The following is a 21213-nucleotide window of genomic DNA, read 5'->3' on the forward strand; positions in this document are numbered from 1 at the left end:
AAGATTTCAGGCAAACTTTTTGGCATCTTGGGACTGCCACCCCTTCTCCTGCTTGTGAAAAAAAAATGCAGCCTGTAGAAAAACTGAAACTGCATTTTTTTACTTAAAAAGAGTTTTGATGGAAACTGTTTGACTAGTCCCTGTAGGAATGGTGTTAGATGAGAAAGCCACTGTAAGAAGTATGTGCAGAAAAGGATGGACCTTGTGGTAGATGCTTTGGGGTTCTTGTTTCCAGGGCCACACACAGGATTGGGAGCTTTGAGCAAGACAAGACTTGTCTTAATTTAGAGGATTATATTTAGGAGCTCATACCCTGAGCTCCTGGCTTTCCAAAGGACTTGGCTGTTGCCATTGTTCTTTGTTGTCTGTTCTGTAATGTACTGACCACATTCTGCCAAGGAAATGCCTGGGTAACTGGTGTAGCACTTGCATCCTTACCAGACTTGGCCTCCACAGCCTGCAGTGCAAGTGTTAGAGTGAAGCTATAACCTTCTGGATCCTTTTCAAATGTAAGCTGGAGTAAAGGGAAAGCTGCAGCCTTGGCCAGACCAGCACAGCAGTCTCCTGAGGCTGTGCTGGCCCTCGGCACAGCAGAGACCTCCTCCCTCCCTGGCATCTCATGATGACAGGCAGGGCATTGTGGTGAATCCCTTACTGCAACACACAGCAATGTGTGACTCCAAACAGCTGGAGAAAGATGGGTTCTGCCAGGTAATGCCTCTCAGGAAATCAAGTGGGCTTCCTGGGGCTGCTTTTGGACTAAAACTGAGTTGAGTCAGGAGGCTGCAAAAGGTTGGTTTAGGGATGCCCTGATCATGGGTGTGTTTTGCTCTATTGAGGTCCACTCCCCTTCATCTGTGCCTCAGTATTGTCATCAGGGTTTCCTGTGCTGCTTGCTGCTCTTGGTGTTTTTATCTCTTCCTCTGATTCTGTGGCAGCAACCACAACGTTTTTGGGCACTCACAGATTCTGGCTGGAGGTGGTGATGGCAGCAGAGGTGGAAAAGGTCCAAGTGTGCAGGGTGGTGCCAGGGTGTGAGGAGAGGCTGGTGCTCTTCACCTGGCACTGAGTGACTCTGGGTCCCATCTGTCATGGGAGAGCTGCAGGAATGCAGAGATGCTGCTTCTGTGCCTGTCTGGTGCTCAGTGAGGGCTGGGAAAGTGCTCCTGGCCCACACCACTCCCTTTGCATGCAACCTGAAACAAAAACTCACCTAGCTCGAGTGGGGACTGGATCCATTCCTTGGCAAACACCCTTTGTGCTCCCCAGTTGGGGTGGGAGGACTTGAGTGTTCTGACAGCAGGGATGGAGCAAATCTTTCAGTCTGTCAGCAAAGCCATTCCCAGCACTGAGCCCCAGCGCTCAGGCAGCAGCAGGCAGCAGCAGGTACATTCCTGTGTGCTCACACACCTTCCCTCCACACTGCTGGGGCTGGGCTGGAGCTCGGGCACAGAGGACAACTGCAAACACCTTGATTGTTTGGTTTCAGCCAGCCAGTGGGGTCTGCAAGGCTGATGGGACACCAGGAGGCGATGCCAGCCAGAGGGACATTCCCCAGTCCGTGTGGTACCAAGAACATCCAGAATTTCCTCTTCTTCTGTAGTGACCTCGGGCTCACTGAGAGCTCCCAGGGTGTGCTTCACACAGCAGGGTGGCTACAAAGGCGTGTGTTTTAAATGGGTGTTGCCTTTGCACCTTCCCCCCTAAATCCGGGTGCTGTCACCAGCTAGCTCTGCACTTCACCCCCAAATACAGCTGGGCAGGGGCAGATGAGCTGAAGTACTGCCGGGTTTTACTCCATGCGAGGCAGTGGAGCAAGAAGCACTCCAAAACAACACAAAACTGGGGTTTTCTTGGGAGGCACTTCTACAGTGCTACACCTGGTAGGACAGTTCAGGCTGCACGGGGTGTGATGGTGTCTCTGGCCAGGCCCTGGTGGAGAGGATGAAGGGTGGGATGCAGGTGGGACGTGGGATGTGCCGGAGAAACCTGGGGGAGCAGGCAGGAGGGAGCAGAATCCTCAGCGCTGAGCATGGAAGGGAGGATGCTCGGGCACACGCAGCTGCCGGGGGATGGGGTTACAAGCCGAAGCTAAACAAAGATCCCTGTGAAAAGGAAACGGATCCCTCCTGCCGACTGTAAGGTAGGAGCCGAGCGGGAGCTGCTTGACATCATCGGGCAGAGCATTGGATTACAGCAGGCAGGGACTGACTCGACGGGAGGAGAACACGCCCCTTGGCCCCACAAGTGCAACTTCATTTAGCAGCTCCCAGCAGAAGGAAACTGCAAGTCTGAAAGTGGCTGCGAGGCTCCCGGCCGGCTTTGGCCGCTCGCCACAGCGGGCAGAGGCTGCGGGAGGGTGAGATCCGAGCCAGCCCAGAGCCCTTCCCCGGCGGCGGCACCGCGGCCCCCGGGAGCCCAGGAGCGGCTGTGAGTGGGGCTGGGAGCGGGGCTGGGAGCGGGGCTGGGAGTGGAGATGTAAGGCTGTAAATGGAACTGTGAGTGGAGCTGTGAGTGGGGCTGGGAGCGGGGCTGGGAGCGGGGCTGTAAATGAGGCTGTAAGTGGAGCTGTGAGTGGGGCTGTAAGTGGAGCTGTGAGTGGGGCTGTAAGTGGGGCTGTGAGTGGGGCTGTGAGTGGGGCTGTGAGGCTGTGAGTGGGGCTGTGAGTGGGGCTATGAGTGGGGCTGTAAGTGGAGCTGTAAGTGGAGCTGTAAGTGGAGCTGTAAGTGGAGCTGTAAGTGGGGCTGTAAGTGGGGCTGTGAGTGGGGCTGTGAGTGGGGCTGTGAGTGGGGCTGTGAGTGGGGCTGTGAGTGGAGCTGTGAGTGGGGCTGTGAGTGGGGCTGTAAATGGGGCTGTGAGTGGGGCTGTAAATGGGGCTGTGAGTGGGGCTGTAAATGGGGCTGTGAGTGGGGCTGTGAGTGGGGCTGTGAGTGGAGCTGTGAGTGGGGCTGTGAGTGGGGCTGTGAGTGGGGCTGTGAGTGGGGCTGTGAGTGGGGCTGTGAGTGGAGCTGAGTGGGGCTGTGAGTGGAGCTGTGAGTGGGGCTGTGAGTGGGGCTGTAAATGGGGCTGTAAATGGAGCTGTGAGTGGGGCTGTGAGTGGGGCTGTGAGTGGAGCTGTGAGTGGGGCTGTGAGTGGGGCTGTAAATGGGGCTGTGAGTGGGGCTGTAAATGGGGCTGTGAGTGGGGCTGTAAATGGGGCTGTGAGTGGGGCTGTGAGTGGGGCTGTGAGTGGAGCTGTGAGTGGGGCTGTGAGTGGGGCTGTGAGTGGGGCTGTGAGTGGGGCTGTGAGTGGGGCTGTGAGTGGAGCTGAGTGGGGCTGTGAGTGGAGCTGTGAGTGGGGCTGTGAGTGGGGCTGTGCTCGCTGCGGTGGGGCCGGGGGCTGGGGCAGGGGGTGACCGGGTGACAAGGACACCTGTCCGGGAGTGCAGCCAGGAGTTCTCCGCCTGCCCACGGCCGCGCCACGAGGCTGGGGTTTGTTCGGAGATGGGTGAACTTTTACCCACCCCACTGCCAGCAGCGAGGGGCTGCCTGCCGGCAAACCGTGGGCTAAAAAAGCAGAGCAGATTCCCGGTTTTTCTGCTGTTGGGAGAGAGAAGCCGCTGGCAGGCTGATGATGGCAGGGAGGTGCCGGCTGGGAAATAACGCGGTTCAGCCGCCAACGGGGAGCAGGGAGAGCAGACAGAGGATGGAAACCACAGAGGACCGTGGATCAGTGACCCCCGCGGGGATTTCTGGCCTCATTTCCAACATGTGTCGGTATATTCTGAGCAGTGTGCCGGAGGGAATCCCTTCCAGCACGGGAATGGGACGGGGGGGATCCATCCCTGGGGATGGCAGAGCCGTGGGGCTCCCCTCGGCCACCTCAGAGACCTGCTGGCATCCGGCTTTCCAAGCAAATGTTTGAAAAGGCAGAGACTCGGGATAAAAAAAGAACTGCTGTGCGGTGGTATTCTCAGGAGGCTTTGCAGATTCCTCCACCTCGAAGCTGTGTGTCTTTCCTCTCTCTGGATTCCCCATAGCAGCTGTAGCGAGCAGTGGTGGGGAGCTCTCACATGCATGTAATGCCTCGGCCCCGGAGGCGTGTTTGGGAAATTTCCCTTTGCTTGCAAGGGGTAAATGCAGATCAGGAGCCAAGTTTAGCTGTGAAGCCAGAGGCAATGCCCTGCGTGGCTGTGCTGAGGAGCAGGACAGGCTGGGCTGAGCGGGGATGCTGCTGCCCTGCAGGGTGGAGGGGGATTTGTGAGGGGGTGGCTGGGGGTCTCCGGTGGTGACAGCCCCTCGAGCTCTGGGCTGTTTGCTCGGTGTGCCTGGCTTGGTTCCTGTGCGGCAGCGCTTGGCTTCAGAGACTCGTGGCTGGAAAGAGCCACCCTGCCAATGCGTGGCCACTCAGCCAAGAAATTGCCACCTTTCAGCTCCAGCTGGGGATGGTGTTCAAGAAAGAAGGATCCATGAAGAGGTCCTCAATGGCTGTATTTCTTTATAATGCAGATGTAGGTTAAATGGCCATTTATAAACGTGGATATACCAATAGAGCTTAATGTACCTTGGGCACAGAACGCAGCACTGAGTCCTTCAGACAGAGTTCCACGGGGATGGGAGCACCCCATGCCATCGTTTTGGGGAACACTTTCCCCAGAGTGTAGACTCAGATGCCTCAGAGAACTGGAGACCATTAGCTACAGAACAGTGGCAGCTTGGTCACGAAGAGATGAAACCCAGGAATGTTCACAGCTGTGCATCTTCCAACCACCCGGCACTTCTGTACCCAGTGCCTGATTCTGAGGGGTGTACAGGCTCATGATGAGCCAGCATGGGAAGTTTTGCTTTATCCTCTCATTCCAAAGAAAAATCAATGTACTTTTGATCCCACTCAGAAGAATACCCACAGGCACACAACCTTGCCACCCAGAATAACTATAGAAGATGTTTTCCAATCTGCTAACATTTCCTGATCTCCCACATTTCAGAGCCAGTTCCGGCAGCACACTACTGTGCATTAATGCCTCCAGCCTGTCTGGGCACCCAAGCACCAGCATCATTCCTATTTTACATGGGGCTCACACAAAGCAGGTGATTTCTCTGGGCTCACACAGTTCTCTGGCAGAATGGGGAACGAATCTACAAAGCCATAAGGAAGAGCAGAAGCTTCAGCCTGACTTTTGTTTGCCTGTGTCACCCTGTTTTTATTGCTCCTATTTTGACATTCCAGTTGTTTCTTCAGACCCTTAGGGGTTTCTTTAATGTCACCAAAGCTGTTTATATGGACTGATCTGGAAAATTTTCCATCACAACACCCATTTTAGAGAGGATGAGAGGGGAAAAAGTGAACTGCTTCTGGTTGTCTTTTGCTCATGACTGGAAAAAGACAAGTCGTGAGGGAAGCTGCTCCCCAGGCTTGCCAGCAGCAGCCAGGGAGAAGGGAAGGTTCAGGTGTTCCATGCTCCATCCCAAGCTCCTCGTGGTGGCAATTAAGGAGGCTGGGATTGCTCCAGACCTTGCCTGGAACCTGCAGCACAAGCAGGAAGAGCAGCAGTTGGACTATGAACTGCCCTGGGCCCCACTTCAAAACTCTCACTCTCCAGCCTCAGGGAATATGTACTTTACACCACTCATTTCTGGTTTCCACAGAGAGTTCCCCAGCACTTCCCTTCCCAGGAGAGCCCAGAGAGGCTGAGTGCTCTTTGCACAGCTCCTCTATGCAGGCCCATTGCTGCTCACAGGGCCTGCCTGGGGAACTCCCCGCCTGCTGAAATGCCATTTCTGTTGATATTTGCAGTGATGTAATAAGCCAAACATATCCCCACCAGAGCGTCACCAACTTTACTGGAGTTACTGTTTCCACAAAGTGTAATTAATCTGTGGTGCTCATTGCCATGAGATAGCGGTGGAGTAAAGAGCTCTGAAGGCATTTTAATGGATATCAGGTAGTTATCTTGGTAACAAAACAATCCTGAGTATGATTAAGAGGATATTGCATTGTAAGGATTGTAACACCTCCTAGTTCAGAGTCATTAGTGACTTATGAAAAGCATTCCATTACAATTAGAGGTTTTCTTGTACCTCTGAAGCCGGGGATGCCAGCTGCTGCTGGAGACAGGGCACTAAATGAGGCAGTCTGGCTGCCCTGGGAGGACCAGGCTGCTGCCCTGATCAGCCACACATGCAGCCTGTTGTTTACCCAGCAGCCAAGAGACACAAGAACAACCTTCCCTCTGCTGCCATCATCTTGCTTGAAACCAGGGAGGATTTCCTCTCTGGATCAAAGCAGCACCACAACAGCTGTTGTGTAGAATGGCCTTGAATTCTGCCAAAAAAACATTCTGGGGTGTTCTTTTTTGGAGCATACATTCATTTTGAAGCAATGCTGAGTGAACTAAGGTTGTTTCATGTGTTTGCTCCTTTTTGGGTAACAGCTGATCAGCATGGAGGGAATCTGAACCTCAAACACGTGCAGTCATGCACACTGAATGGGACAAGAGAAAATGGTCTTAAGTTGCATCAGGGAAGGTTTTAGGTTGAATATTAGGAAAAATTTCTTCACCAAAAGGCTTGTCAAACACTGAAATAGGCTGCCCAGGGAAGCAATGGAGTCACTGTCCCTGGAGATATTAAAAAAATAATATGTGTGGATGTGGCACTTGGGGACATGGCTTAGTGGTGGCTTTGACAACCTTAAAGATCTTTTTCAGTCTAAATAATTCTATAATTCTATGCTAATGCCCTTGTAATTCATTCCTGATGGGGTGTGGATGCTCATCTAACCAATGAGCATTTCTACTAGGGTCCCAGAATAATCCATGGTACCCTGATGTGTTCCAGGACATTTAACATCTTTAACAGGTCACTGTAGCCCTTCCTTGGTGCCACCATTCCATGTGCCACCATTAAAGTTCTAAAGTTCCAAACAGCCTGGCCTTTGTGCTGGGGGCCCTCTGGAGCTCTGCCCATCACCGTGGGAGCAGCAGGAGCAGGTGAGCCAGGAGAGAATGAGCCTTTGTGGATGGAGCAAGAGGGTCAGCTTCAAACCTGCAGACTCCAGATGCCCAAGCAAGGGCTGTGGGGAGAAACATCTAGGTAGGGTTGTTTCCAGCCTGCAGGGTTGGAAAGCCAATACCAGCTGCTAAGGAGATTTTGTCTCCAAAATCAGCTGTTTTTTGAGAGAAAGTTGGGGTTTCCCACCATGTCCCATCACTGAGGGCTGCTCAGTGATAACTTCTGCTTCAGAGCATCATTGCTCCAGTTTACTTTAAGCCTCTCTTGGCAGAGGCCCACGTGTTTTGAGATATTTTGCAACACTGCTCAAGTGCTGGAGGTTTAACTGTTTGGGCAGTGTAACACACAAGCCAAGGCAGGAAGGCAAAGGAGGAAAATAAAGACTTGTGGATTTCCAAAGCTGTGTTTCTTCCTTCCTGCTTTTGTTTGCTTGTGTGGTGCCCAAAAGGGCAATGGATATTCCCAGAGTTGTGGGAATACTGTTTCTTTTCCGGTTCAGTGTTTCCAGTAAGCACTTCGCTATAAATGGGGTTAAGACTAACAAAAGTTTATTGTTAAATCCCTGTGTCTTTGTTTAGCTCCTGTCATGATCATAATTAGCATTTTCCACTTCTGCAAGCCTGTCATCTGCAGAGCTGAAAGTGCTTTAAAATATTTGAAGCATCTAACAGGGGGAGGGAGTATTAATAGCTCCATTTAACAGATGGGCAAACTGACACATAAAAGCAGCAAGTGCCCTGTCCTTGAAGCAGGGCCAGAGCCAGCAAGTAGTCAGCTCCAACTACAAAGTTTTGAAAGTGGGTCAAAAAAATAAAGAGGAAGGCTGTAGATGTGTCCCAGTTTGGAAAATGATGGGAAATAGTTCTAGTAGCAGTGGTACTCAGCCCAGATGGACCAGACAGATGAATTTCTGGATGAGCTACTGCTTATATGGTTAAGTGGCTCATCTCTTGATTTCTGTTCTGCTAACATTTGTCCCTGGGACAAAGGGAAAAACACAGTCCACAATGTTCCAAAATAGTCAGAAAGCTGAAACAGCTGCTAAAATAAGCAAGTGTCCTGTTGGCTGGGCTCTTCAGGTCAGGGGATTGCAAAGCACCCACAGATGTTGAGGCCACAGAGGAAATGTCTTTGGGCAGGGCTTGGGGACAGCAGGAGGAGGCTCAGCTGTGCACAAACAGCAGAGACCCAAGGAGCTGGACACAGACCCAGCAAAGCAGCCAGAACCAGATTAAACTTCCCCTTCCACCTCAGAGAAGCTGATATGGGAGTTTCACTTCTTTAAAGGGCACCAGAGCTGCAAACACCAATATTCATTTATAGTCTGGAGGCAGCTGCTGGTCCCTGCAGTGCCCTGAGTTGCCTCAGTTCTCCCAGCACCTGTGGGAGGGCAAAGAAAGAAGAAAAACCAAAGAGGACTTCTCTGTGCAGCCCAGCTAGACTTTCCATGTGCTCTAACACAACAGATAAGTCTATTATCCATGCACAAACCCTCCTGAGGAGGTGCCATATGAACACAACATCCCACAGCCCCTGGGCTGGTGTCTCCACCAATCCAGGCTCCATGTGAGTCTGCTGGGCAGCCCCTGCCACCCCTCTGCTACCCTGGTCACAGAGAGTGGGAAGAGCAGCTGAGCTTTATGCTTCCCAAAACAAGCACAGATAATGTTTTCTTACTTTTTTTTTTCCTTCTTCTTTCCCAGAAGCTGTTGTCCTGCTGTGCATGAAGCGTGTTTGAAGTCATGTCCAGAAGGAAAGTGCTCTAAATCAGGTAGGGACTCACACTATGGCTGATAAAGCTTTTATTCACAGGGAAATATTGCAAACAGAAATGGGTTTTTTCCTTCCTGTAGCATCAAGTCACTTGACCTCCCTCTGTATTCTATGAATTACTAGATGCTAGAAGGCTGCTGAGAGGAGAAATAATACCAACAATTCCACCATAATGACTTTCCTGCTGTATTATCCATACCCACAGCCATGTCCTTGTAGCAAGCCACATTGCAGCTGTGGCTCCAAGCAGCCCCAGTGCCAGCTGTACCCCGTGGCCTCTCCCTGGCCACGTGCTGTGCAAATCCTGCTGAAGGCTGCCCACATGCAGGAATGCTGTTTGCCTCTACAGAACAATGTAAGAGTTCTGTTCTGCATGTAGAGTCAGCCCAGCAAGATCCAGGGAACCTCCAAAGCTCAACCCTTCATGGCTCCTGCAGAAATGGCAAATCCTCTCTGGGGGTTCACCTGTGGCTCCTGCACTCAGAGCAGCCCCTCTGTCCTCAGATCAGGTCACTGCTTTCCCTTGTTCCTGTGCTGTCCCTTGCACAGAGCTTCCAGAGTTGTTTTGTGTGAGCTGTGCAGTGCAGGATCTCAGGACTCTTTGGTGCACACAGACATCCCTCCTCTCACAGTTCTCTCAGAGCACCTCATCTCTTGCATCCAGCATTTTCCCTACATGTGCTGGAGACACCCCATGTCCTTCTATGCCCAGGCTGTGCTTCAGCAAACCATGAAATACTTGGCAATTGATTTTATTAGGAGCTTTCCCTTTCCTGAGACTGCAGCTGGCAACAATCACTGAGCATTCCCAGTGCTGCAGGCACGTCTCAAGCACCACTTCAGCTCAGGTTTAGATGTCACATCCCTGGGGACTTAGGCAGAAAGATTTACCCTTCCTGCAGGAAGGATCAGGAGCTGCTGTCACCTGACACAGATATAAGGAAATGTTGCATCTGTCACAGAAACCTTCAGCAAAGGAGGTGTGCAGTGCTTTCCCTGCCCAGACAGGGGCCATCCAAAGGGGATCCTGATTCCTTTGGGCAGCAGCAGCCAGGGTGGGGTCCCAGCAGTGGCTGTCTGTGCAGTGGAGCAGACACACAGGGCAGCCAGCTCCAGGGAGCAGAGCTAAGCCTGGGTTTGCTAATCAGCTTCATTCTGTACAGACACTCTTATGAGGTGCCCTGGTTATTTTTAGGCATCACTGGGAGCTGCCAGAGCTCTTGCACCCCAGCCTTTCTCTCAGCCCCTTACACTGCTCTGAGTCAGGAGGACTCTTTGGATGCTGGATGCAAATTCCTGTGGGATTCTGCAAGTCTCACTGAGGCAGAGCCAAGGCAGGTGGCTCTCAGCTTCAGGCACCCTGTGCTAAGCAGAGCTTCCCCAAGCAAAGCCTCCTGCAGCAGCAGCAGCCAAACCTGCCCAGTTACAGCCCTCACAACTGCTCTTCCAAGCTCAGCTCCCCTCCCCAGTCATGCTTCATGGAGAGCTCAGCTCCTCAGATGACGAAGAAGAGCTGGACTAAATAGCTCTATTTCATTTTAGGCATAAAAATGAGGCCTCATCCTTCCTTACCTCTGTCCTTGTAGAAAGGTCTCCCTCAACCCAGAAACCACCAAAGGCTGCTGTGGCTTTGCCTTCCTCTTATGTGTGACAAGGGCAGCTGTGCTAGAAAACAGCCCCAGCTGTATCTCCTCAGTGCTTGTTTGACTTGTCCTTGCCCAGGGAAGCCTGCAAGGTACTGGGGAGCTTGTGCTGGGGTGGAGCATCCCTGGGCCAGGAATTCAAGTGGGGTTTTAGAAGGTGATGTTCACTCAGAGGTCAGTGCCTCAGTGTGATCAGCTCTTCTGAGCTGTGGGGCTACGGGGGATTCTCCAGCCTTTGAGGTGGAATCCAATTGGACTTTTCTTCAAGAACAATCTGGAGGAAGGCAGGAACCCAGGCCAGAAGGGGATCCCCATTGCACAGGGGTTTACCCCATGGCCCGGGTGTGATAGGGTGACCACGTATCACAACACACATACCATCCATGGGATGTGCCTGCCACAGCAGCTCTGGGACTTCTGTAGCTGAAGGGTCACTGCTCTGTGCTTTGTCTGCTTTGTAATTTCAGGCACTAGCAGATCTTCCACACAGTTGTTTGTGCAAAAATATGTTGACACATAAAGACAACTAAGTAAAAAGTTGTGAGAAAATAAAAGTAATGGAGAAGAGACTCATAGAGACTCCTAAAGGCTTTGAAAGGGTCCCTGCAGGGGACAGGGGGTCCTGTGGGTGCCCATGGCTGCTCTGGGTGAACAGCAGGGATTTGGCTCTCTTCCCTCTGCCCCAAAGCTGTGTCCATCCAGTGAGAACCTGCCTTGAGGGGGTGAGAAATGGGCAGGGAGAAAGGTGTCAGCCTGCCATGTCCTGAGGGCCTGCTGGGGCTGAGCCTTGTCCCTGCTGTCAGCCATCCCTCACAGGGATGTGTGTCTGTCAGAGCTGGGGGCAAACCAGAGTGCCCTGGTTCATTAGCACCTTGGAGCTGAGAGATGGGAAAAACAAGCTCGACCTGGGAACAAAACAAAAATACAACTGCTGTCACGGCAACTGTCTCCAGATGCACAAAGAGACCAATTATTTCCATTAATCAACTTAGCTAGAAGCTGAAGAAGAGGCTTAAGCTCGGTAGTGAGGGGAGGGAGGAGCAGTGGGGCTCCATCAAACAGTGATTCTTCCTGTGGTGGAGGATTTTTGGAGCAGATTCTCAGCACCTGTGCCTTGTGGGGACTGACAGAAGGGTGCTGCCTGCTCCAGGCATGGGGATGGAGGCTGGCAGCACTGCATGGCCTGGGCACTGGGCGGATGGATGATGGATGGATGGATGATGGATGGATGGATGATGGATGGATGGATGGATGGATGGATGGATGGATGGATGGACAGGCAGCTCTCTCCCACCATCATCCTGATGCTAACAGGAGGCCACTGGGGCTGAGCAATGCCCTCCTGCCTCCCTCGAGCTCCCCTTCTCCCCTGGGGATCAGAGCAGAGCACACAAGGACTCGCCCTACCCTGATGCTGAGGGTCAGCTGCGATTTTGAAATGCAGCTGCAGCATTTCTTACGTCAGTGGGGAGCCGGGCAGTGGCTGTGAGGATGTGGGACAGCAGGAGGTGCCTTGGGACACTGGGGGGCTGTGGGGATGTGCTGAAGGCCAGAAGGGAGGGGAAGGAGTCTGGGGAGCTTGGCAGAGCTAAATACAAAGTTTGTGAAGTCACACAAGAGTCAGTCTAAGCCTAATCTTAAACATGGGGCTTAGCAATTGGTTATCAGTTCTACAGGCATTAAATGATCTTTATACTGTAAAACCAGGCCAAATGAAAAGAAGGGATCTATTTGTGGACACTGAACCTCAGCTGTAGCTGCTCTCCTCCTAAAGGAATTAAAATTTTCCAGCAAGTCATAGAGAATGCTGGAAGCTCTGTTCCTGCAGAACCATTGCAGTGGCTGGAGTAGCTGTGATGTCTCTCCTGGCAAAATTTATCATGTTTAGTTAAGAGCCTGAGGGTGCAGAGTTATTACAAGGAATCCCACAGCAAAAACCTTCCATAAATACAGATGTGCCAGACACAACTTGATGTCTCTTCCTCACTGAAGCCTGGTGAGGGCTGAAGGCTTTTCTGTGCTATTCTCTCCTGGACAGAAGCTGCTCATGAGATGCACACATGTGCCCTGACAGGAATTCAGGCTGCTGCCCTGCTCCTGCCTGTTTTCTCACCAAACCAGGACACTCAGAGCTCAGCAGTTTGGAGCACAGCAGTTCAGGCCAGTAAGACCCATCACCCCCACTTTGTGGAGAACACAGAGCCAGCAGGACAGCAGGGGAGCTCTGTGCCTGGTGCAGACCCTGCCACCAGCCTTACACAGCTCTCAACAGGAGCATCTTCATCCTTCAGCTCAGTTTCTGGCCACGGATCTGAGCTCTAGTGCATGGGGGCCCTGAGACATAGCAAGGCCTTTATGGCACAATCACAAAATACCCCAATAACACCATTACAGAGCCCTTCTTTGATGCATAACCCCTCACGCATGTTCCCAGACAAGACCCAGTGGAAAATTTGCTGAAATTCCAGCTGGACGTTGTCAGATAGTTGGTGGAAACCCCCTGACCTCAAGTGCTGGCTTCAGCCCTGCGGGATATTTTTTTCCCCTCTCTGGATGTGACTCTCCCAGCAGGAAACCTCACAGCGAACCCACAGGGAGCACAGAAATCCCGGTGCTTCCATCTTTGTGCTCTACCAGGCCCCCCTCTTCAGTAAACCATCCTACACTGTAAATATTTTAAAAGCCCAGCAGGGCTGTTGAGTATGTTTTGCTGTTGTTATGGATCCAGCCCCAGCAGGAGAGGTCTAATAATAGTCCCTGTACCCTGGGATGAAAGGGCAAGGGGCACTGCACAATATGGAGAGCTCCGAGGCGACTGCACCGCTTTGTGCCTTGGTGGTGGGATGTGATGCTTGAGCAGAAAAAGCGGTCAGATCCCCGTTCCCCAGCAGAACTTTGGGGTTTCACCCCAGAAACGTGGCAAGGTTTTGTTTAGCTTTGGGGCTTTACAACTCCAGAAGTTTGGGGAGTGCTAAATCCACCGGTTAAACCCACCAAGCCGGAGGGAGAGCGTGTCCTGGGCTGGGATGTGGGATGAGGGAACCATCTCCAACCAAAACCTGCAGCTCTTGGTCCCAACTGGCAGTGGACAGCATGAGGCCAAAGTTGGGCTGCAGTACCTCGGGACAGGACTCTGCCAGGGCTCCTGACGCTGGGAATTCTGCAGCAGGCAAAGGGAAGGCTGAGGTACAGGGCTCCCTGCCTCAGACATCAACACAGAGGGCAGGGCTGTGCTGACTGCCTGAAGGGACAAGAATGTCCTAGCAGGGGTCTGATCCACCTCCTGCCTCAGGGATCTGTGCAGAGAACAAGGGGAGGAGGAGGAGAACGCTGGGAAAGGTGAGAGGTTAAGGGGCAGAGCAGGAGGCACAAAGCAGGCAGGGGGGGAAATGGGTGAATTCAGCCCAGCCTGCTGATAGCCAGCACCGGCACCCAAAAATAGCCCTTCCTAGCCATAAAAAGTTTAACCTAGACAAGGGACAGATGCAGTATCATGTGGAGGGTTTCCTTGAAACTGGTGTCAGGGCTGGGTGTGATGGTAGCATCCACCGATCCCAGGGATCAGCCCTGGGCACTGGCTGGGGTGGCAGAGCCTGGGCAGAGCCCTGTGCTGAGGGTGACCTGCCAGGTGTGCCCAGGTCACTTCTCTGCCACTCCTGTGTTGTTTGCTGTAGTCCCTGGTGTGTGTACTGAGAAGCAGACAAGGGGGACACTGGAATTAAATGCAGGTTTGTCAGTGGATGGGTCATGGAGCTGAGCCACAAAAAATGCCTCAGCTTATTCTACCAAAAGGGAGAGGAAACATAAAACCTTTTAATTTCTTAGCACCCACCTTCTAAGTGGGCAAAACTCAGCCCCAGAATGAGTAGGGCTGGTTTAGCTGCAGCCCCCAGAGTGGAGCCAGCTGCTCTGTCAGCTGCTGGGTGATTTCCCTGGAAAATGCCAGCAAGCCCAGTCACAATCCAACAGCAAAACCACTCAGGAAACCAAGTCCCCACCAGCAAAGCCAAGACTATTACAGCTCAGATTCTTTAGTACTCACAAGACACTACAGAAAAATAAGTCCAAAGCAAACAGCAGGCTTGGCAGATCCAAGGACAGGAGCTGAGGCAGCTCTGGGGACATACCTGGTGTCAGTGGCAGCTTGTGAGGGGCTTCTTCACTTGTGGGCAGCTGCCCTGGGACAGGCAGCACCATGTCCCCATGGCAGAGGGGACAGCCTCCCTGCAAGCAGCAAATTTTTTGAGGAATGTGCAACAGGCAGCAGATCCCAGCTTCCCAGCCCCATCCCTGTGCTGAGGGTACAGGGACTGTCTCTGTTACCATCAGCAGCAGAGAGGAAAGGGAGGGCAGGAAAGGACCCTCTGGGGACCAGCTGAGTCACCTCTGTGAAGCACCCTGGACACCTTTGTGCACTCTGTGTGTGCCGTGGGATTATTCCTGCAACAGCAGGCCCATCACCCTGCCCACGGGAGAATGAAAAACCAAAGGTGGTGAGCCAGCAGGTGATGCACCTCCCTTTGCACCCCTGCCACCCCTAAGGGACTGTCCACAGTGACACTGAACTATGTAGGCAAGAGGGAAGGTGGTTCCTTTGCAGTCCCTGGAAGATGTTAAAAGCAGTTACCGAGTGAAAACCCACAGATCTGTGGGTTCTGTGCCTGGAAATATGGAATGCTGTTTGAAAAATCAGATTTTCCTGTCACAATCGAGGCAACTGCTCCCACCACCCTCTCAGCCCAACAACTTCCCGGAGGTGGGGGCTGGAATCTCTCTGTCAACGGGGAGGGATCTGCCTGCAAGGTTTTTGAGAGCCACCCACCTTGAAAATCCCGGAGGAATTGCTCAAATATGAAAGCTTCGCTGTTAAATCTGCCTGTCTCCAGCTCTTTGCATGGAAAGCCGAAGGCAGGAACCCTCCCAGCCACGGAAATAAATAAATCACATGCGCCATCTCCCGGCCACCAAGTCGGGACCCAGACCTACACACTTGCTGCATTCTTCTTTTTAATCAGGAGGATCCCATCCTGTTCCCGTGTGAGAGGAAAAAATTACTTGGCACAGCACTTCCACTGCTACATCAAGGGACACCAGAAAAATGCTGCGTCCCAGAGGCTGGCTCCTGCTCCCCAGTTTGGGGAAACCTGGTGCTCCTGCCCCTGGTACGAGGACAGCAGGACTCCAGAGCATATCAGCTCTGGAATGGCCTCAGTGAGTGGAGATGGACCTGGGCTTGTCGGGCTCACTTCTAGGGAAGCCTCCCGAGTCCATATGACACCTCTGGCAGCTGTAGAAGGTCAGCAGAGTCTGGGCTCCAGTGAGCTGTGAGAACTTGTCTGGGAATGATCGATGCTTGTCCTGTCCTGGAGAAAAGGCACTTGGCTCGCTGAGCTCATCCAGCCACTGCATCCAGAGTAGGTGCCTTATCCCAGGAAGGGCATACCAGGGATGGAAGGAGGGAAGATGAGGAAAAACATCTGGGGCATTTCTTCCTGCAGCAAAGGATGCAGCTTTTCCCAGGGCTCATTTAACAGGAGCTAGATGGGTGCCAAGTCTGGAGATGAGGCAGGCATTCACAAGAGTTGTTGGCTTTGGGGAAACAGAATCTCCTGCAAGATCTGGGTGGGCCAAGCCCCACATCCCAGCAGTGAGCCGGTGGCAGCACTGCCTGAGCTGGCATCCCTACCAAAACATGCTGGGTTTCCATGGGATTTTGGTTACTGCACCCAACTCAGCTCAGGAACAGAGAGAACCTAACCTATCTCAGTTACTGCATCTTCACCTACATATCCTTTCCACTGCCATAACACTGGGGATTAGAGTGAGGACTGTGATTTCTGTTCAGGCTGGTGCCTGAATCTACCAACAGATTTCCCTGGAAAAGAAATCAATATCAAGCAGGATTTGTAAAGGAAGCTGAGCAAACTCCTCTGTGGGTCATTAACTCCAAGGCACAAAAGCGAGTGAATGTGCATTAAATGTGCATGGATTTGTTTTCACTGCACACGAGCGTTTCTAATCGGGACCTGCTCCAAGCACTGCCAGCAATCAACAGGGCTAAAGGCACATTTTACAGTGATCAGAATCACAGATAAGGCAGCAATTAATCTCTTGATTCCACACAGAAAAACAAAGTGCCAAACAGAGTGTGCAGTGGCAGGAACTGAGAGCTCCAGGTTTCCCGTGCAGGGGCAGTGTGTGCTTGCCAGCTCTGTGCCCAGGAGCCAGGATGCCCACAACACCACACTCTGTGTGCTGTGCAAGCGCTGGCAAGGGAAACCAGCAGCCGAAATGAAAACCCAGCAACTTAAGGATTCATCAGCTGAACTCAGAGCTGGCTCGCAGCAGAGCTCACATGTGACAAGTGGCCGCTGCGGGCCTTTCTTCGTGCTGTGCACTTGGCACTGGCACAAGTCTGGAGTGAAGGGATCCAAATGTCTCACAGAAGGGCTGATTTTCACATGGTAAAAGCGTTTATCTCACAGCAGTCCAGCCCAACGCTTCTTCAGTGACACCCAACAGCCAGAGGAGGCCAGTACTGCTCCAAGCCCTGTACCTATAAAATACTCCCTGCTCCCACAACTTTCCAATGGGTATCCATCATTTCCCATTACAAATTCAGGTTGGATCACCACCCCATCCCCCAAGCAGTGAACCAAATTTGGCCTGTGTTCAAAGCTCCCGAGGCATTTTGAGGAGGAACTAGGGCTTTCTGTAGTGCCTTTTCTGTAGGGAAAAGCTGCAGCAAGCAAGCTTGTGCACCTAAAGGAGAAGGCTGGTAACTCAAAGGAGAGACAAATGCCGTGTCTGCCTTTGCAGTGGGAAGGCAGGACAAGTCAGCCATCTGGGATGGATCCTTCCTGCCTTCCTGCCCTCACCTGGCACTGTGGGTCACCCAGGTCTCCCCACACGTTGCCCCACATGAGGGAGGTGATACCTGACATTCCAGTACCTGCTGTCAGAGGAGCTGGAGCAGACACAGGGGCTGTTTTCTGTAATGTTACCCCACAGAGTAACCTGACCTGGAGGGAGCCATGACTCGAGCCACACTGAGCATCCTGGGCCTCACAGCTGTGTTTTCTCCGCAGCATTTTGCAAGTGAATAGAGATGCAATGGAGGTAGAGTCCAGCACCTACACCGACTTCATTTCCTGCGACCGGGCTGGCCGGAGGAACGCTGTCCATGACATCCAGCGAGAGGCAACCACCATCAGCATGCGCAAGCTGACCGAGGACATGGGTGACCTCGCTGTTGAGGGAGCAGGTGAGCTGCCCTGCACACACCCAGCCCAGCAGCTCCTGGCACAGCCCGGGAGGGCAGGCACAAAAGGGCAGCACAAATGACCAGTGCTGTCTCCAGGAGCATCACACTGATGCACAGGAGGGACATCCCATTCCTCACTGCTTCAGTCAGTGTCCTCATGCTCATGGATGCTCAGGTAGTGGGAGACTCTCCAGGTCAAGGGGTGCTTGCAGAGAGCAGAATGATCCCTGGTTCCTGGCACAGGAGCACAGCACGCTCCAGCCCAGGCCCTTTGCTCACTGGTGCTTAAACAATACTGCTTCACTGACCAAGACCCTTCCCAGAGCAAGTTACACATCAGTTATACCTTAGGCTTTATAAAAATCATGTATTGGGCAGGCTGTGGTTTGTTTTTATTTTGTTGGTTGGTTGTAAAAAAAAATCAACCTTTGAGCAGTTCAGCAGTATTTCAAATAACAACGGAAATAATTTTCACATCAGCAGCCATCTCCAAATCCTCCCTTTCAGCCCAAATGTGGCAGCAGTGTCACCCTGCTCAGTGTCAGCTGGCCAGCTGGCTGCGAGGAGCCTGAATCCTCTGTCCAAACCTGCCACTCTCATTTCACTAATGAGCAACACAACACAATCTTTGCAGAAGGGAAACTCAGTTTTTCCCCATTGCTTTCTTAATCCTCTAGCCTACAACCTGTAACTATAAAAACACTTTAAAATACATTCATTACCCCAACTGTACTTCTTTCAGCATGACCAGACCAGCATGTGTTTGTCCACCCATCCATAGTAAGTACAAACTGGAGCTGCTCTACCAGAGTGCTGCTCAGGCGGCTGCCAGGCTGTCAGGAGGACAGTTCTGGAGCACTTGAAAGTTGGGTGGATGCACATCCCTACCTTGAGGCTCCCTCCCAGCATTGCCAGGCGTTTTGAGAAGTGTTTGTACTCCAGGAATGTGAAGGCAGAACCCAATACTCGTAATCATAGAATCATAAAAAATGGTTTGGTTTGGAAGGGACCTTAAAAACTACCTGCCATGGGCAGGGACACCTTCCACTAGACCTCACAGTCTAATCCAGCCTGGCCTTGAACACTCCCATGGATGAGGCCAAGTGTCTGGTCCACAGAGGGGAGTGATAGGTCTTCAGGTGAACATCTTTCATCTTTCTGGATGAAATCAGCTGTAGCAATCACTGATGGCTTGTGTCCTCACCAGGGTGTAACTGTGTTTTCTTCCCAATCCTCCCTTCTGCAGAAAGCCAAAGAGATGCCAGTTCTTCTGACAACGACCCTGGAGCAAGACCAAAGGGACAAGAAAGCAGCCCGTCCCCCTGAGAGCAAAACGGGGGTGGGATGGGCAGGAGGAGGGCCTTGCTGTGAACATTAAACAAGAATTGGTTGAATCTGTGGACAAAAGCCAACCTGGAACAGTAAGTCGTCTGTCAAATGCCTCTGCTGGAACCGTGCTTGTGTAGAGAGACACAAGACTCTTGCAAGGACTGGCACCTCCAAAAGACTTCTGCCCCCATCCCTAATGGTTTAGAGCAACACTGCCGTGGCTGTAGTGATATGAGCCATTCTCGAGATGCCTTAGCTGCAATTTTCTCTTAGGGGAAAAACAGTTTCAGTAATAATAGACACACCACATTTTCCTGTCCAAGGTACCTTCCTCCTTTGTAGATTTAGACTATTATTTATTCTGTTTCCATAGATTAGAAATTTAGATTATTGTTTTTTCTAAGCCTCACCCTCATCTACATATTAGACCTGGCCTCTGGATTGTCCACATGGCCTCTCGTCAGGGTGGGCAGCAGGGAAAGGACCCAACCTGTCCTGCTGCCCTCATGTCAACACCACTCACCTGTGCTGCTGCTGCTGCTGCTTAGCATCAGGAAAGGACCAAAGCACAGCTCTGTGGGGATGAGCCTCACCTGGAGACCCAGCAGCACCAGCCACAGGCATCTCTTTCTCTGGGCTTTAACACTTCAAGATGTTCTTAAGGGGAGGGGAGGAACATTTTGCTGGTTTGACTGTTGACATTCAGGCTTAACTTTGCAAGCTGTTAGCTGAGATGATCTCTGGTAGGATCTCACCCCCTTCTCTTTAAGGAGACATGTTTTGTGTTAAAGATGGTTTGATAAAACTACAGAAGCTGTTGGAATAAATGACATAGCCTTCAAGTCCTGAAGGTGTTTTTTTCTGCCTGGATGTTTCTTCCTTTGTTTTGCCTTTGGCTGTGGGGTGATTTCATAGGAAGACACGGAGCTGTGCAAGATTTCCCTGAGTCTGGGTCCATGAAACCCTTGGGATGCAGCTCACAGATGGAGGCAGATGTAGATAGGCACAGATTATAAAAGTCTGCCCCCACTTTCCCAGGTTTACTGCCCAGGCACCAGCAGGATTGGTGCCAGTGGGAAGAGGTGTTTTCCCTCTGCAGCACAGAACTGCAGGAGCATTGCTGGTGTTTCACTGATCCCAGTGGAGCAGCCTGACTGGGACTGAGCACCAGCACAAGGACAGGGCAGAGCTGACCTGAGAAACTCTCCACTGGTGACACAAGGGCAAGCATCTCCCTGACAGCCTAAGGATGAACTGAATGAACTGAGATTTATCAGCCAAAACAAGGCCATAAATCAGCAGAGAAGTGGCTGCCAGGCGGAGGGAAAATTGTCTGTGAGAAGTGATGTCCATGGGGTGAGCACAGAGGTTTCCACAGCTCCAGCCCCCACAGGAAATGAGGATTTGGCAGGCAGGCAGTGGCCGTGGCTGCTGCTTTGGCAAAAGGCTCCTGGAGTGGCTGGGTATCATTGCAGAGCCCTGCCTGGACAGCAGCCAAGAGCCTGCTCCCACTTCCCGTGCCCGGGGGCAAACCAGCAGGTAGCTCCTGGACCTGGCTGACTGCACAGTTGTGTCTTTAAGCCCCATTTCCAGCTCTTCTTACCAAAGAACAACAATTTTGGCTCATGCTGACACACACACACACAGAGCTGAAAGGCAGTGCAGAAAAGCTGAGCACCACACAAGAACTCCAAGAATCAAATGTGGGCTAATCTTAGCTCTCCCTGGTCAGAAAGTATCTGTTTCAGAATTATATTTAGGCAGAGGAGTAGGGACCTGTTGGCCAGCTTCTCTCAGGGGATGGGTGAGAGGCATCAAGTTCCCCCTGCAAGTGGCAGCCAGCTCAGCCACTGTCACTGAAAGACCAAGGGCATTGCCTTAATCCAGCCACATCCTGATCTGCAAAGCTGCTGGGCACAGGGATGCTCCAAGCCCCTCTTTTCAGCTGAACATAGCCATCCCAGACTTGTTAAAGTCTAACCAAGCACTAAATGACCCAAAAACCTTTGGGCAAATACTCCCCTGCCCACACTGATGGTGTAGCCCAGCAGCCCAGACTGCCCCTCTTGGCTCTGAGCATCAACCAAAAACCCAGGAGACAGGGAAAAAAAGTGACTACTTTTGATAAACACCTGGAAAAGTGAGAGTACCCCATGATGGCATTGCTGCTCTAGTGGTGTGCACCCCTTGGATTAGTGAAGGGAAAAGCAA

General features: G+C 52.1%; 1 protein-coding gene and 1 long non-coding RNA gene across 2 annotated transcripts; one reads left to right on the forward strand and one right to left on the reverse strand.

The window, feature by feature from the left end:
* Positions 1-1762: 1762 nt before the first annotated feature.
* PKIG (cAMP-dependent protein kinase inhibitor gamma) lies at positions 1763-19844 on the forward strand. Its single transcript, XM_086852792.1, has 4 exons — positions 1763-2430; positions 8697-8764; positions 17498-17673; positions 18920-19844. Exons 3-4 carry the CDS (start codon positions 17523-17525, stop codon positions 18997-18999), a joined length of 231 nt encoding a protein of 76 aa, XP_086708918.1. The 5' UTR covers positions 1763-2430; positions 8697-8764; positions 17498-17522; the 3' UTR covers positions 19000-19844.
* On the reverse strand, positions 7520-10381 carry LOC111938240 (uncharacterized). Its single transcript, XR_002868903.2, has 3 exons — positions 10339-10381; positions 8671-9691; positions 7520-8373 (listed from the first exon to the last, which is right to left on the reverse strand). It is a non-coding gene; the product is annotated as an uncharacterized LOC111938240 (long non-coding RNA).
* Positions 19845-21213: the final 1369 nt, after the last annotated feature.

Source organism: Cyanistes caeruleus, chromosome 16 (genome assembly GCF_971803275.1).
Source record: "Cyanistes caeruleus chromosome 16, bCyaCae1.hap1.1, whole genome shotgun sequence".
Lineage (NCBI taxonomy): Eukaryota > Metazoa > Chordata > Aves > Passeriformes > Paridae > Cyanistes > Cyanistes caeruleus.

What these genes read in the sequence shown, in the direction of transcription:
- PKIG (XM_086852792.1), top strand. Translation starts at nt 17,523, where the DNA reads ATGGAGGTAGAGTCCAGCACCTACACCGACTTCATTTCCTGCGACCGG. An exon ending in CCTCGCTGTTGAGGGAGCAG is followed by an intron (nt 17,674 to 18,919) that starts GTGAGCTGCCCT and finishes TCCCTTCTGCAG; the next exon opens with AAAGCCAAAGAGATGCCAGT.